This window comes from Eulemur rufifrons, chromosome 7 (genome assembly GCF_041146395.1).
Source record: "Eulemur rufifrons isolate Redbay chromosome 7, OSU_ERuf_1, whole genome shotgun sequence".
NCBI lineage: Eukaryota > Metazoa > Chordata > Mammalia > Primates > Lemuridae > Eulemur > Eulemur rufifrons.
Window position 1 is genome coordinate 203,107,895 of NC_090989.1, and position 16,316 is coordinate 203,124,210.

General features: G+C 38.5%; 1 protein-coding gene across 1 annotated transcript in view; it reads left to right on the forward strand.

The window, feature by feature from the left end:
* The window catches only part of LOC138387136 (contactin-associated protein-like 3), a 211,636-nt gene that overhangs the window by 46,747 nt on the left and 148,573 nt on the right, over positions 1-16,316 (forward strand). The window contains 1 exon segment of the mRNA XM_069474040.1: positions 2,057-2,250. Within this exon segment, the coding sequence (XP_069330141.1) occupies positions 2,057-2,250 (194 nt within the window).

The window sequence follows — 16,316 nt, forward strand, 5'->3', positions numbered from 1 at the left end:
CTCCCCTGGCGTTGCACACCCTCCCTTTGGAACCCCAGGCCTTGCCCGCCAGGAGTGAGAAAGGTCGCGCTGCTGCGTGGGGGCCACTTCCTCAGGTAGCCAGACCCACTCACCCCCAAATTCCCTTGCATCTTTTGTACATTTATTTGAAGATAACAGCATCCCATCAATATCACCAAAATGGTATAATGAAAATAGTTAATCACACAGATTCTGGATTCAGACCCTGTTGACCACTTGCTGGCTGCATCAGTCTAGGAAAGCCGCTCTACATCCACATAAGGGGGTCTTCGTAAGGCCTTATTTTGTAAGGGCACTTTAGGAATTAAATGAAAAAATCCATCTACAGTAGACTCTGTGCCTGAGCCAAAGTTCTCAAATGCTCAATAAATATTAGTTGTTGAGTAAGAATGGAAATGGTAGGTGGGATCTATCACATCCTAAATGCCGGAGGGAAGAATGGGCAGGGAAGCAGCTATGGGAACAGTTTCCACCAAGGGCTGAAGAAATCCACGTGCTGTCTCTGGCAGGGACTCGTGCAGTTATTTCTGCAAATCACCCGGCAATAAATATTCCCTCCTAAAGGGACCCATGTAGCACGGGGGGAGGATGCCCCCACTGCACAGCAGGACCCCTGACTTTGAACAACAGGTGTGCCCACCTCCTGGCCATCTGGCCTAAGAAAGGTGTGGAAAATTTTAGTGGCAATCAGATGTGCAGTGTTGGTCACCAATAATTTTTCCTCTTGCCTACTGGATCATCAATTCAAAGAAGTGCCTAATAAATACCGTTCTCTGCACTTCCCGTAATAACTTGTCATAGCAAAGTGTAATGTCCCCCTTACTCATTTCTCCTCCTAGCAGTATTAGAATAATATCAAGCTTTTCAAACATTTGCTTTACATTAGGCATTGTAGTAAAGAGTTTGGAAGTAAGAGCATAATTATCCCAAAATAATCCTTAATAAGAAGATATGTAATATAAGCCAATAAATAATAATAAACTGTCTAGACCTTCAGACTTTCTATCAGAGCCTTAAAGTAAGTGGCAGAACCAGGGAAAAGATAAAAATATGCCAATCTCTTCAGCTCGGGAATTGTTTATAGAGTACTCTCTTTCTCTAGGCATTGTTATTAAAGAAATAGCGGTTCAGGAATGTCCCCCAATTTTATTTATTAGACTGAAAAAATAACAAACATCAATAAAACATCACCAGGCATTTCTATGTGCTTGGTTTAGATGTGGCATTGGTCAAAACGAAAAGAGTAAATTTCCTACTCTATATTCATCTTCTGGAACACTTGACCCCTCATTATCCAAGACAGACCAAGCACTGTGTGAGGCTCTCCCTCAGTCTCCCCGTAGTGCTTCCAGAGAGATCAGAGTGTGCCGGCCCTGCCCTGCTGTAACCCACCGTTGCCACTTGCTACTCTGCACTTTTTTTTTTAACCAATATCTCCTCCCGCTTGCCAGTTCCCGGTAACCACCATTCTACTCTGTCCTTGTATGACTTCCATTCTTTCAGATTTCACATATAAATGAGATCACTTCACAAAGTTCTCTGTACTTTGAATTATTCTTTTGAATATCTGTTTCTCCTATGAGATTGTAAGCACTTTGAATTCAAGAACCATATCTTAACCACTTTGGTTTATCAGGACTTAATACCATACTTCTTACTGTAGGAATTCAGTCTATTTAGTCTCTTGTGTTTGGCAAAGAGCAAATCTTGCATGCAGGCTATTAAATACACTAGTTCTGAAAGGTGACAGGAGTGCTGCATTGGGCACCTATGTCACACCATACACTTTCTGCACTCAGTGGGACACCCGCACTTCAGAATGTCAGGTGATCATCTATCTAGCTAAATGTGAAGACAATTTAGGATCTGTCCATTTACACATAATTCATCTGTTTCTTTTTTTATTCTATTGTAAATCTATGATTTTCTTAAATTAATAAATATTTATGATCTTATAGTTTTCTACTCCAGTGACAGCTATGTTAAATAACTTCCTCCTCCTTACCATTTTTCTACTTTTTCTGTTTCAAAAAAGGAGCTGGTGGCTGGACCCCACTTGTGTCAAATAAATACCAATGGCTGCAAATTGATCTTGGAGAGAGAATGGAGGTCACTGCTGTGGCCACTCAAGGGGGATACGGGAGCTCTGACTGGGTGACCAGCTACCTCCTGATGTTCAGTGACAGCGGGAGGAACTGGAAGCAGTATCGACAAGAAGAAAGCATCTGGGTATGTCTTCTAATAATAATAATTGCTACGTGTTACGGCAAACCTATTAAGAAACAGAATCTTAAGAATTACTTTGAAAGCATTTTCTGAGTTAAAGTAAGATACCTATTTTACTGAAAGCATTGAAAGACAATCCTGTTATTATACTCCTAAGTAGGGTGGAAGTTTAAGAATAATACAAGTCACATATAATTTCTTTTCTCTGGATTTGCTTCGTAAAATAATTTAGCATTGCCTCTGCATTATTTTACGTTAGCAGATTAAATTCATTTTCGTATTGTATCTAATTTAATCTGATATTTCTGAAAGACACTGAAATTTTAAATTTTAATAAATGAGCAATTTCTCTATGTATGACAAGTGCAGGAGCACAGGCTTCGAGCTTGAAGAATGATGTGGCCTTTTTTACAAAGCCACATTTAGTAATTGAGAGGCTATGGATCTCTGTGCGAGTCTCTGGGATCTTTAAATAGCCTTACAGCAGTGACATCATTTCTATTTCTGGTGACATATCAATGCCTCTGTGGGGGGAATCACGTTTTGTTTAACACTTGTGAATACTGTAAATGTACTTATTAAAAATATAGCTATTACACAATGTTTGGAAGTAACACGTATCTGCTTCAAATTGTGCTCTACATTGATTAATAATGTTTTGTTGTGGAGAGTTTCTCTATCAAAGACATTCTGTAAAAGCGGAATCTAACAAATCCTGCGCAGTGTTTGTAAGGTGACCCTGTTTCCTCCGCCCCAAGAGTGCATACACGATGGAGGGACCCTGAGGGTTTGTGTCACACAGTTAAGCAGTTCAGAGGAAAGCCACAGCCAAGGCAGTGCCATCTGCCTTTTCTGGCTTACTTTAAAAGGTTATGTGCCTAGGGGAAATTAGTGTAAAGAATAAGACTCTGATTAATTCCAAACAGTAAAAATAACAAGTGTCGACTCCCACAGTCTGATCACCTGTAGGAGCTCACTGAGCTTCGCTGGATTGAGTGGTTCACTCTCTGTCAGTGTGAGCTTCCTCTAAATGTCGCTGTGTCTTTCATGCTTCATCACTGTTACGGGTTGAATTGTAGTTTCCTAAAAAAGAGATGTTGGAGTCCTAACCCCCAGTACCTTAGAATGTGACCTTATTTGGAAATAAGTTATTTTCAGAAGTACTAAAGTTACAATGAGGTCAGTAGGGTTGGCCCTAATCTAATATGCCTGATGTCCTCATAAAAAGGGACATTTGGACCCAGAGACAGACGCATGAAGAGGAAAAATGATGGGAAAACACACAGGGAAAATGCCCTGTGAAGGGGGAGCGGTTGGATAATACATCTACAAGCCAAGGAATAGCGGAGACACCAGAAGCCAGAAGACGGCACGGAACAGCCCCTTCCCCAGTGCCTTCAACAGCGGCATGGCCCTGGGGACACTTTGATTTTCGACTTCTGGCCTCCAGAGCTTTAGCTACCTAGTTTGTGGCACTTTGTTATGGCAGCTCTGGAAAACTAATACAATCTCTAAAGCTTAACTGTGACTTATAGAACTAGGACATCCAGGAAATATTACTTTGTTACTTGATGCTGTGAGGGTTCAGGACTGTCCTTTCCACCAGGTTAAGCATAAAAGAAAGGTTTTGAGGGTAGGGCTTTATCTTTGCATATCCTTCATACTCCGTCACTGTGACTGGCGTATAGTCACCATTTAATGGATTTGTTTCCTACTCTATGACTAACTGTACAGAATTTTGCATGGTGAACAAAATGGTAATGCTACTAAAGAGATAGAACCCACAAAACAAAGCAAAGATGACTGTCATGAGTATTCAATGATGAGACCAAAGGAGACTTGAGAATGAAGTGGAGCTTGGACAGGCCTTGGAGGAAGCATCATGATGTCCATTGTTGGAAAATAATTGAGGGGGACATTCCAGAAAGCAGAAGTAATGTGAACGAAAGCATGGATAGTGAATGAGATATACAGAAACCAGTGAGATGTGAGATCAGTGTTCAGACTGCAATGGAATGAACATGAAGACTTGGATGAAAATCGTGAAATTGCACAGAGGGAGGATCTCTAGTTGGGATTATACAATATATATGCAGATATTTGAGTTTGTTGAACTGCTACATAAGTATATTAGGGGCCTTCTTTCCATTCTGTCTTTGTTTCTTTCTTTCAGTAAATAAGGAAATAAGTATGGTAGAGTCTAGTAATACACTGTTGGAAAACATGAGCTGAGTTACAATGAGCATGTTTTTGACTAGATATGTCCCTTTTGTCTAGTATTTTTCCTACCAAAGCTTTTTTTCCCCAGAAATAACATTCACTAATTGATTGTCTTACATTTATAATTTATCATTTTGTTAAAAGGAGGGGCCGATATTGGCTGTTCTCCAGCCTTATCATTCATTGCTGTTTTGATAATAATTACGTGTCTTATTGGAGCTTCTGCTTTTTATGTAGACATTAATTTTAGGTATGAATAGATGAAGTTACAATGAGTTAACTTAAAGAGATGTACCTTTGATGCCTAAAATATTAACACTCTTAATTAAGGAAAATTAGATATTTTTACAAGCTTATTATCATCTTAGCACAAATTCCGACTATAGCTGCATCCCTGCCTCAGGTTCATGGTATTAACCTTCCTTCACTAGGAGAACAGAATGCATTTTCAGCCCTCTCCTCAGAGCCTGTTTCTTTTACTTTTATGTTAAGAAGGACACATTAAAAATTCATTCTTCTGTCTTATATGTTTCCTGGATGTTCTCCTTATTCTCTTTTTAATGACTTTTGTATTTTTTTGTCTGGGTTTATCCATTATCCATGTTAATGTTTTCTATTATTAAAGATCCACACTTGCTTATCTGCAATTCCTAATTCCAAAAGCAAAGTTATTAAAATGGAAAAACCCAAGCAGACCTAAATTCATTTTGCAGAAAAATCTGAATATACTGACTTTGGAGCTATTTACATTCGTTATTTGCCCTGCTTAATGTGAATATCCATATGTTTTACTGCAGAAAGAGTAATGCATGTGATTACCGCCTCGGCACTAATATTTGTATGCACCGTATGACCCTTCTAAAATCTAAAAAAAATCTGAATTCGAAACAAATCTGGTACCACGCTTTAAATAAGGGATTGCGTACCTGTCATATCAATCTCTAACATTTGATTATCTGAATAGATTAATATCTTAATCCACATTCTTACTAACTATATGCTTCACATTGACTGCTTCAAGGGCTGGACTGGTTTGTGTTGGGAAACACCCAAGAGAACTAAAAATAATTGCCAGACTTATGAAATCTTCAGAGTAATAAAAGCTGTGTTCAAATGAGAGAAACCATGTTACATAAACAGGAATATATGAATCTTTTCCTCATAACAGAACAAGCTTCACTATGTATTGTATTTTCATTTTAAAAAATGCATTTCAGGACACATACTTACTTGATGGGAATAGTAAATATCCTCATCTGCTACATCATTTTAAAAGGTCCCATTATTCAAACAAGGTCAAAAGAATAAACAAAATAAGAGAAGAGGTGAGATAAAAGATAATTTTCTGGGGAAACCACACACTTCTCCCCCAACCCCCCGCCCCCAGTAGCAGTAGTAGGAATAGCCTAAGAAACCACAAGGTCTAACAAGAACAAATGTTTAGGGTCAGGAAGGAGAGAACAGATGTTTGGAAATCCAGCCTACCAGTGCTTGAAAAATGTCCTGGGATCAGGCACAGTGGTTCTATGATAACATTGTGCTGAACAAAGTTCCAGATTAGCAATCCCTGAGAAACCATCTTCCCTCATGTGTACTTTTCACTCATTTCTGAGAGAATAAAGACCCAAACCTGTAAGAAAATATATAACTCTTTAATTCATTATGAAATTCTCTCCAGGCTGGAATTAGAGATATTCAGATAACTACTCAGCTCTGACGCAGCTGTGAGCTCTCCTCTGAACATCGGACTCTTCGCTTCCTTTTCCATGTCAATTAGACTAGAAAATTAGCACGTCACACCAAATTCTTTGTTTACACACCTTCCCCATCACCAAAGCCATCTCCCCTGGGCACCTATGTCTCAGTAAGTGCCACAGCATTTACCAGCCGCTTAAGCCAACGTGCACAGAGTCATCAATGACTTCCGCTCCTCACCCCCACACTCGATCCCACAGCGGATCCTGTCAACTTGTAATCTTCGGGCACATCATGGCAGATATAGCTTCAGAGTGTTTGTAGAATCTGACAACTTTTCATCACTTCCGTCATTACCCCTACAGCCCAGTTGACCTTCACTTTCACCTGACCATTTCCATGGCTTCATACTTGGTCCCCATGTCCGCCTTTGTAATTGGCTTCCAGTTATACAATCTGTGGGATTTTATTTTCTTTAATTCTTGCTGTAAATAACCACATATTCTATGTGCCATAGGATGTAGTTGTTTTCAATAAAGAACTTATCTTATTTAGAGACAAAGAAACAACATTGACTGTATTCTCTGCTTATCTCTGGCTTCACGGTATTTTGTGCTAAGTTGCCCTTCCACTGCTCTTTTAAAATGTCAAGTGAAGTCTGTCTTTTGTACTAGCTGTTCAGTCTCTCTGAGATTTTCCCCTAGATAATTTCGATAGCATACATAACCTCCTCAACTCTCTTCTCAGATAAATTATCTCTTCCTCGTGTAATTGTTCCAGACAACACCCCAAAGCAAGTACGTGCACACTTGAGCACGCGCACACACACACACACACACACACACCTCTCCCACGTCCCCTGCCTACCCCAACCACCCTCAGCCCCGTCTCTTTTTGTGTTTCGTATTTCCTCCTGGGACTCATTATTTCCTGTTACAATGTATGGAATTTTGTTTGTTTTCTGTGTGTCTCTCCCCACTAGAATGATTTTATGTAAAGAACAAAATTGTTCTCTGAATAATACTGTGGGAATTGGTTTGTTTATCATTTTAAAACTTTCTGGCAAAGAGCATACATTTTGCTATAATTCAATACTTACATTACCAGTCTTTATCTTTTTATAAGTATTTATTGCACAAGAATTGCCTTTAATCTGTATTGAAATCCGGCTTAAATAGTTCTGAATGCCAGTTATTTTTATCATCATTCTTCTTGTGGATACACATAAAATCCATAAATAATATGTCATCTTATGGTAAAAGTTATTATTATATGGAAATATTTCTTTAAGTTACATTAAGGTTTTTAAAAGTGGTTCTAGCATAAGAAGAAAGTTTTCTTTTCCTCTGCTATATATTTCAAATATTAACCTCTTCAGTAAATATCTTTCCAACTTTAGAGCCTGAAATCCAAAATGTATAACCATCCAAACTGGGAAAGCTAAAAAAAAATCTACTAACTATAATGTGTTACTTTGGGCAAGGTAGACAAAGTATGTTAGTAGATCTTCGTGGCCTGAGTGCGTTTTCCTCTAATTTTCTTCTTTGGTTTCTGGGCCTGATTGGAGCAAATGTGAGGGGAGCTCACGGAACCTGCAGAAGGAAGGTGGGATCAGCTGACGTCCACTGAGCCCAGAGGCAGCAGCCGTCTGGGCGGACTCTGCACCTGCTGTAGAGAGTGGAATGGTTGGCAGGCTCGCAGCTTAGCACTGGGTAGAGACAGAAATGCTCCTGCTCACTACTGGTGGTCCTTCTGCAGTAATTCGAATGAGTGTGTGTCGCATGCCGCGTACACAATCAGTTGCTCTCAGGGAGAAGAGAGGCTGATGGTGTGGCTGTGTAGCCACCAAGCTATGTGCCAGTGAAGACACAGTGGGCCAGAGGAAGAGCAGGTCTGAAGGACATATCCAGTCCTGCTCTCTCACGGCAGGCGCAGTATCGGCCCAGACAGCTGTCCCTGCTGGACTCAGAGTGACTAGCGGATACTGGTGTTCACCGGTCTTCATTCTGCCTCCGGCTGTGTCATGGGTATTGGGTTGTTCAAATCACTGCTTGTTTCCTTCTGTGTCTCCACATCTGCACATGCAGCTTCCCTTCATCCAATGTCAAGTCAAGCAAATTGTCCTTGTAAGGCAAACTACACGCTAGCAGATCCAGTGCACACACACAACACTCCAGAAGGTAGGAGGACATTCTCTTCCCTTGAAGCAAATGTGCTTTTCCTGACTAGGAAGCAAGGAGAAAAAAGAAGCATTGTGGCTAATACCATGTACCATTTGTGAAGAGCTCTCTGTACACCACACTCATGCTCTGTGCTTTCCAACGCTTCCACACTTAATCTTTGCACAATATTTTCCAAGGGTTACAATTTCCAAGAAGATGAAAAAACAGAGTCTCCTAAAGGTGAAAGGGCTCATTTTTCACCTTCTTTCCTAAATCCATTTCTATAATAGCAAAGGAATGAGAGACTTATGATGCATTTGTCCTTATGAAGCATTCTCAGTTTTAGCTGTATGTATACACACACATAAATACATATACGCACATATATACATACATACATATATACATATACATACACAAATATATACGTGTATATACACACATATATATGATTCACTTACAAAAAAATGTAATATATATGTGTATCTATATATAATATGTGTGTATATGTGTATATATAAAAAATCCATCTGCAAAGCAAAATGTAGAAAGAATAACAACAACAACAAAATCCTGCTGGAATGTGGAGGCAATTGAATAGGAAACGCTTCTAAAGTTGGATTTAGAGTTGAGCAGAGGGAAGTCCATGCGTTAGAAATTCCTTTGAGGTTGATCTGTACTATCTGGGAGCGCTATAAGTGACACCTCTACAAACTAGTCTTTCCAACACTCCTGGGCCTACTTCTTTGCAAACTGAAGGGCAGCATGATGTGTCGCCAACTTTGTGAGTTATTTATTATAAAAGACAGCCTATGAGCTGCAGTTGCAGGATGAAAAGAGACCTGGAGATGGATGGTGGTGATGACTGTACAAAAATGTGAATGTACTTAATGCCACCAAACAGTATGCTTAAAAATGATTAAAATGATAAATATTTTGTGATACATATTTTACCACAAAAAATATCTTTAAAAAAAGTATCCCATGAGTAATTTAGTCATTGGGCTATATTTAGCAGTGCATGATTTACACAAAGATTATTTTACTTTTTTCTGTGCAGTTTCAATTGGGTCTGAGTTTTAAAAGATAAAACCCTCTGAAAACTCCTAAGGTTAATCATTTCAGTCTAATGTTATTGAGCCAAGTGTAGTCAGTGTGAGGGAGGAGCCCTCTGCAGCAAGATGCCCCTGGGAACACAGAGGTACCACCCGTCAAGAAGGATTTAAGCCATCGTTGCCGTGACTGAGCTGTTGATTCCATAAGCTCTGTGGGCAAACACATGACCTTGAGAGACAACAGAAAAGATTTTAACATACACTTATGTTAGGTTACATGAATAATTGCCTGGGAATTTTACAGAAAATCAAAATAGGAACTGTGGGTGAATGTTATGAAATGGTTAAAGATGGAAGTAAAAGACAATAACTCAGCCTTGAGGAGGAAGGTCTTCCAGCTCTTTCCCCCACTTTGGGCACTTATTCTGGTGACCTAAACCTGTGAAAGCGCTTGTGATGACATCGAGACTCAGGCTAATCCAGAGCCTAACTGACTTATTCCACAATACATGATTCTGTTTTGTCAGGGATTCTGTCCTTTTGTCAAATTTAAAATCAATATAGCAGTTTAGAACTGTTTGTCACGGTGACAGTGAAGCTCCTCAGTAACTCCTTTAAACTGCTCTGCCTTTTAAGAGAACCTCTGCCACAGCCCCAACGGAGACCTCAGTGACAGTCCATCTTACCAGCCAAATCCTCGCATTTCTCTCTGGGGTCCCGAATGACTGTGAGTCCCTTAACTTTCTGGAAACAACTACCCCGGAATTGTGCAGATGTCTTAGAAGGTAATAGCCCTCACTTTTAGCTCAGCCACATTGACAATCAGATAAATTTGCTGGTCTAAGCAATTTTCTTCCAATTAGTGTCATCAATTTAGTTCTATCCAAGATACGGATGAGCAGGGGTTTTTCCTATACTGAAACTTTGGCTATATAGTTAGTGATAAATTATATCAATAAAAAGTATAACCCTCTATATAATTATTGGAAGTTTTACTCAAATAATGACATATGCTAGTTTCTAATGTACCTATTCACTGGATGTTGGTTTTCCTTTTTAGATAGGATGTCTTTATATGGCTCTGTAGAAAATTCCTGAGATTTTTTTTTTTACTCTTTCATTGTAATCATGTTTTTTGTTCTTTCATCTTTACTGAGTATTCTATTTTAGGTAATATTTGAGCAGCTTGCCATTAACTGTAGTATTTTTAAAATCAATTTTATTTTAAAACAATTCTTGTTTGTGGATTCTGAAATATCCAAAAATGGAAATGTACTCTTTAGGCCTCAATTGGAGCCTGAGCTGGGGCTTTAAAGTCATACAGAGCTGGCTTTGAAAACAAGAACCAGTTATAAACTATGTGAACTTAGACAATTTAACTTCTCAAAGTTCTAGCTTCCTCACTTAAATGTAAGCATAATTTTGGGGAGGAAAAATGAGATAATCCATTTAATGAGCTTAACTCTGTGCATTTAATAAGCTCCTGTAAGAGCTTTGTTGTTATTTTTCTCTCTTATCTCTGTTTCAGTCCTGTTATGCCATTGAAAACTTCTTCTATCAAGCAGTATGGTCTATTATCATTTATATAATTTTGCTCATATAGCATACTGTATCAATGTTTATGAACTCTGCAGATTTTATCTATATAGATTTATAGGCTGTAATATGAAGATATGGACTGAATACTATAAAACTTAAATATGTACATTTATAATTATGCTTATAAAAATGGCTCATATTGCCTAAACTTCTTCAAATTGGTTAGTCTGTAGAAGGCAAAATAACAATAACTTGTAGGGAAAATATCAAAGCAAATAGAAAATTTGGTTTGGCTCCCTCTCAGGAGCATGCACACATGTAATGAGAGAAGCCTGACCAAAATCATTATTCAGAGGTGAAAAAATGTTTTAATACTTGCATCTCACATTATGTTATTAATACAATACTTCATAACCTCCTTCCTACCTTCCCTCTTCATGTTGCTATAACGTTCTCAAAATCTACTGATGACTTTTTTTTTTTTTTTTTTGTAATTTGGTCTCAGAGATACTGGGAATTTGAGTTTCCCTTATTTTGTGGCAGTAACATTATTTTAATTTCTTCATTTTCTGTAACCCTGCAAAAGTAATATTTCAGGCCCTTCTTCTTCAGTGTCTATCCTTATTTTCCTATGATATAGAGTGTGTTCCAGTTAGAGAAGAAAATGAAAACAGGAGGTATAAAAATTAGAAAGGAAGTCAAAGTTATCATTTGCTTCTTGAAAACACAAGAAAATCACCTGAAATTAATCAGTAATGCTAATGCCTCCCTTTGTATAAGTTATTAGTTAAAAATTAAAAGAAACAAGACTTTGTTTATAATAGATTTAGAAAGCATGAAATACAAAAAAGGAGATGTACAAGATCTACGTAAAAAAGAAAAGGTTAAAATACCTCTATGAGACGTATGAGGAGATTTGCATATACTCCCATTCTTGGATATTAAGACTCAGTAAAGATGTTAGTCCTCTCTAATATAACTCATAATAAAATGAGATAATTCTAAATTTTGCTTTAAAAATGTTCATACAATAATAAACAAGGCAAGGGGCCAGACATCAACAAGATGGTGGAACAGGAATTTCTCCTGCAGAAACATCAATTTGAACCACTATCCACACATGAAAACACCTTTGAAAGAGCTAAGGAAACTAGATAAAACCTTATAGCATCTGAGTATAGCACAGAAATAAGAAGGGGATGCATTAAGAAGGCAGAAAGGACAGTTTTACATTACCCGTGTCACTCTTCCCCCACCCCTGGACAGCACAGTGTGGAAAGAGGTACCCTCCATGTGGGGGAAGGAGCAGGAAGTAGTTTGCCTCAGACTCCCACACCAGGCCCACCCCAGTAAAACCCAGTGCTGGGCTTGCCCCCACAGCCCCAGACTCCAGGCTGCTATCTACAGACGGAGCCTCCAGACTCACTTTGGTGACAGCCTCTATCTTGAAGCCCCAGGTTCCAGAATGCCCCAGGCTTTAGGCCTGCCCAACTGCCAGGCCAGCCCCCACAGCTCTAGTCATCAGGCTGGCACACATGCGCTGAGCCTCCAGGTTTGCCCTTGCAAATGCAGCTTCCAGGCCTACCAAGTACCAGATCAGTCTGTGTGGCCCCAGGCTTTAGACCCATTTCAGGTTCCAGACCAGCTCAGAGCCAGTTTGGCACCCTGGCCTTAGGCAGTGGGCCAACACTTGAAGAAAAAGGCTCTAGGCAGCCCAGTGCTAGGTCAATCCCTGAAGCCCCACCTCCCTGGTCCAGCCCCTGCAGTTCCATTGTCCAGCAGACCCCGGGTCTAGGCCTGCACCCATGCTGGGCCAGTCCCTAGGACTCCAGGTCCCAGGCTAGCACCCATGATTCTAGTCTCCAGACTGGCCCCCAAGAGCCCAGTCTCTATGCTTGCCCAAGAACCAGGCTGGTCCCAGGATCCAGGCTGGTTCCAGTGGACCTAGACTCTAGTGAACCCAGAGTTCAGGTCACCTGTTCCAGCCGACACAGGGTCCAGGCAAACCCTAGTAGAACCCAGTGCTATGCCAGCCCCTAGGGACTGAAGCTGCAGGGCCATCTCTGCAGACCCAGGCTCTAGGCAAGCCTCTGTGTACTTATACTTCAGGCCCACCCCAGCTCCAAGCCAGCCCCTATGGACTCAGGCTCCAGGCCCATTCTAGTTGATGCAGATGCCAGGCCCTTGCAGCACGAGGCCAGCCCTTGAAAACTCAGGTTTCAGGCCTAACCCAGCACTGGATCAGCCCCTGTGGAACAATTTTCAAGCTGGTTAAGCAAATAAGGGCTCCAGGCCAACCCTCATGGACCCAACATTGAGGGCCACTCCTGTGGACTCAATCAATTTGTCTACCCCAGGGAAAGGAGGCTCCAGGCTCAATACCATGGACGCAGGCACCAAATATGCCACTTGCTGACCCAGGCACCAAGGCAGCCTGCTGAAGGACTCCAACAACAAGCCCACCCTTGTTACATGCCAGATGGACTACCCAGAATCTTTGGACAGGCTGACTGGTTAAGGACTTTCCCAAACTAAGTTAGCCTGTAGAGACTAGAATAAGTACCTACTTCATCAAATGCACAGATACCAGCACAAGAATCAAGAAAAATCAAGGAAATGTGATACTACAAAGGAACAAAATAAAGCACCAGTAATCAACCCTAAAGAAATGAAAATTTATGTACTTCTTGGCAAAGAATGCAAAAATAATTGTTTAAGGAAGCTCAGCAAACTTAAGAAAAACGCAGAGAAATAATTCAAAATTAATTAGGAAAACAATAAGGGACCAAAATGAGAAATTTAACATTGAGATTTTATATATAATATAAAAATACATATATCTCAAATTCTAGAACTGAAAAAAAATTAATGAAATGAAAAATGCAGTAGACAGTGCCAACAGCAGAATTGATCAAGCAGAAGAAAGAATCTGTGAACTTGAAGACAAGTTATATGAAAATATACAATCAGAGAAGAAAAAAGAAGAATGAATGAAAACAAATGAAGAAAGCATATGGGACTTACAGGAAAGCATCTAAAGAACAAATTTTCAAATTATAGGCATTGAAGGAGAAGAGAAGCAAGACAAAGGGCCAGAAAACTTATATAAAGAAATAATAGCAGACAATTCTCCAAATTTGGAGAAAAATATAAATATCAAGGTACAGGAAAGTCAAGGTCTTTAATAAGATTTGATCCAAGTAGGACTACACCAAGACATACTACAGTCAAACTGGCAAAAGTCAAAGACAAAGAGAGTACCCTGAAAGTGGCAAGACAAAAGAAGCATATCACATATCAGGGAGTTCCAATAAGGCCAGCAGCAGACATTTCAGAAGACATTTTATAGGCTAGGGTAGAGTTGGATGATACATTTAAATTGCCAAAAGAAAAAAGCTGCCAATCAAGAATACCTTATTCAGTAAAGCTGTCCTTATGAAACAAGAGTGAAAAAGACTTTTCTAGACCCCCCCCCAAAAAAAGAAAGAGCTGAGTGGATTCATTACCATACCATCAGAACTGTTTTACAAGAAATGCTAAAGGGAGTTCTTCAAGTTGAAAGAAAAGTATGCTAATCAGGAACACAAAAACTTAAGAAAGTATAAAACTAACTGTTAAAAATAAGTACACAGTCAAATTCAGAATAATCTAAAACTGAAATGATGGTATGTAAATTACTTATACTTTTATTATGAAGATTAAAAATACTATTAAAAATAAAAATAACTACAATAATTTATTAATATAAAAGCACAAAAAAACATAAAATGGGGGATAAAAAAATGTTGAGTCTTTCTATATGATCAAAGTTAAGTTCTTTTCAGCTTTGAAAAGCCTATTGTAACTATACAATATCTTATGTAAGTCTCATGATAACCACAAAGCAAAAACCTATAGTAGATATACAAAAGATAGAAAGTAAGGAATCAAAGCATACCACTAAAGAAGATCACCTAATTGCAAAGGAAGGCAGCAAGGGAGAAGAAAGAAACAAAGGATCTATAAAATAGCCAGAAAAGAATGAATGAAATGGCTGTGGTAAGTCCTTACCTATCGATAATTACCTTGAATGTAAACAAACTAATTTATCCAATCAAAAAACATACAGTGACTTAATGGATTAAATAAAACAAGACCCAACTATTAATATATGCTGCTTACATGAGACTCACTTCACTTTAAGGGCACATAGAAATTGAAAGTGAAGGGATTTAAAAAAAAAAAAATTCCATGCAAATGGAAACCAAAAAAGTGCAGGTGTAGCTAAACTTACATCAGATAAAATAGAATTTAAATAAAGAACTGTCACAAGAGACAAAGAAGGTCATTATATAATGATAAAAGGGTCAACTCACCAAGAGGATACAACAATTATTTATATATGCACCCAACATTGGAGCACCTGAATATATAAAGCAAACAGTAATAGATTTGAAGGGAGAGTTAGACTATTATAAAATAAAATAATAGTAGAGGGCTTCAATACCTCACTTTAAGCAATGGACACATCATCCAGCCAGAAAATCAATACCGAAGCATCAGACATAACCTACACTTTAGATCAAATGGACCTAACAGACATATACTAAAAATTCCACCCAATAGCTGCAGAATACACATTATTCTAAAGCACAGAGAGAACATCTCCAGGATAGATTATATGTTAGGCCACGAAACAAGTCAACAAATTTAAGAATATTGAAACTATATCAAATATCTTTTCTGACCACAATAATATGAAACTATAAATTAGTAACTAGAGGAGTTTCAGAAAATTCACAAATACATGGAAATTAAGCAACATGCTACTGAACAAACAAGTTATAAAAGAAGAAATTTAAAGGGAAATTTTAAAACCACTTTAGACAAACAAAAATGGACATATAACATACTAAAACATATGGGATGCAACAAAAGCAGTTCTAAGAAGGAAGTTTATAGCAATAAACACCTACATCAAAGAGAAGAATGATCTCAACAAAACAGCCAAACATTAAATTTCAAGGAAATAGAAAAACAAGAAAAAACTAAGTCCAAAGTCAGTAGAAGGAAGAAATACTATAATAAAAATCAGGGCAGAAATAAATGAAATTGAGACTAGAAAAACATTAAAAAGGATCAACAAAACTAAAGGGTTTTTTATTTTTAAAGATAAACACACAGAGAAATAAACTTTAGCTAGACAAAGAAAAAAAGAAAGAAGACCTATATAAGTAAAATCAAAACTTAAAAAAGGTGACATCACAACCAATACCACAAGAATACAAAGGATCATAACAGATTGTTGTAAACAATTATACACTAACAAATTGGACAACCTAGAAGTGGATAAATTTCTGGACACATACAACTTACCAAGAATGAACCATGACAAAATAGAAAATCTGAACAGACCATT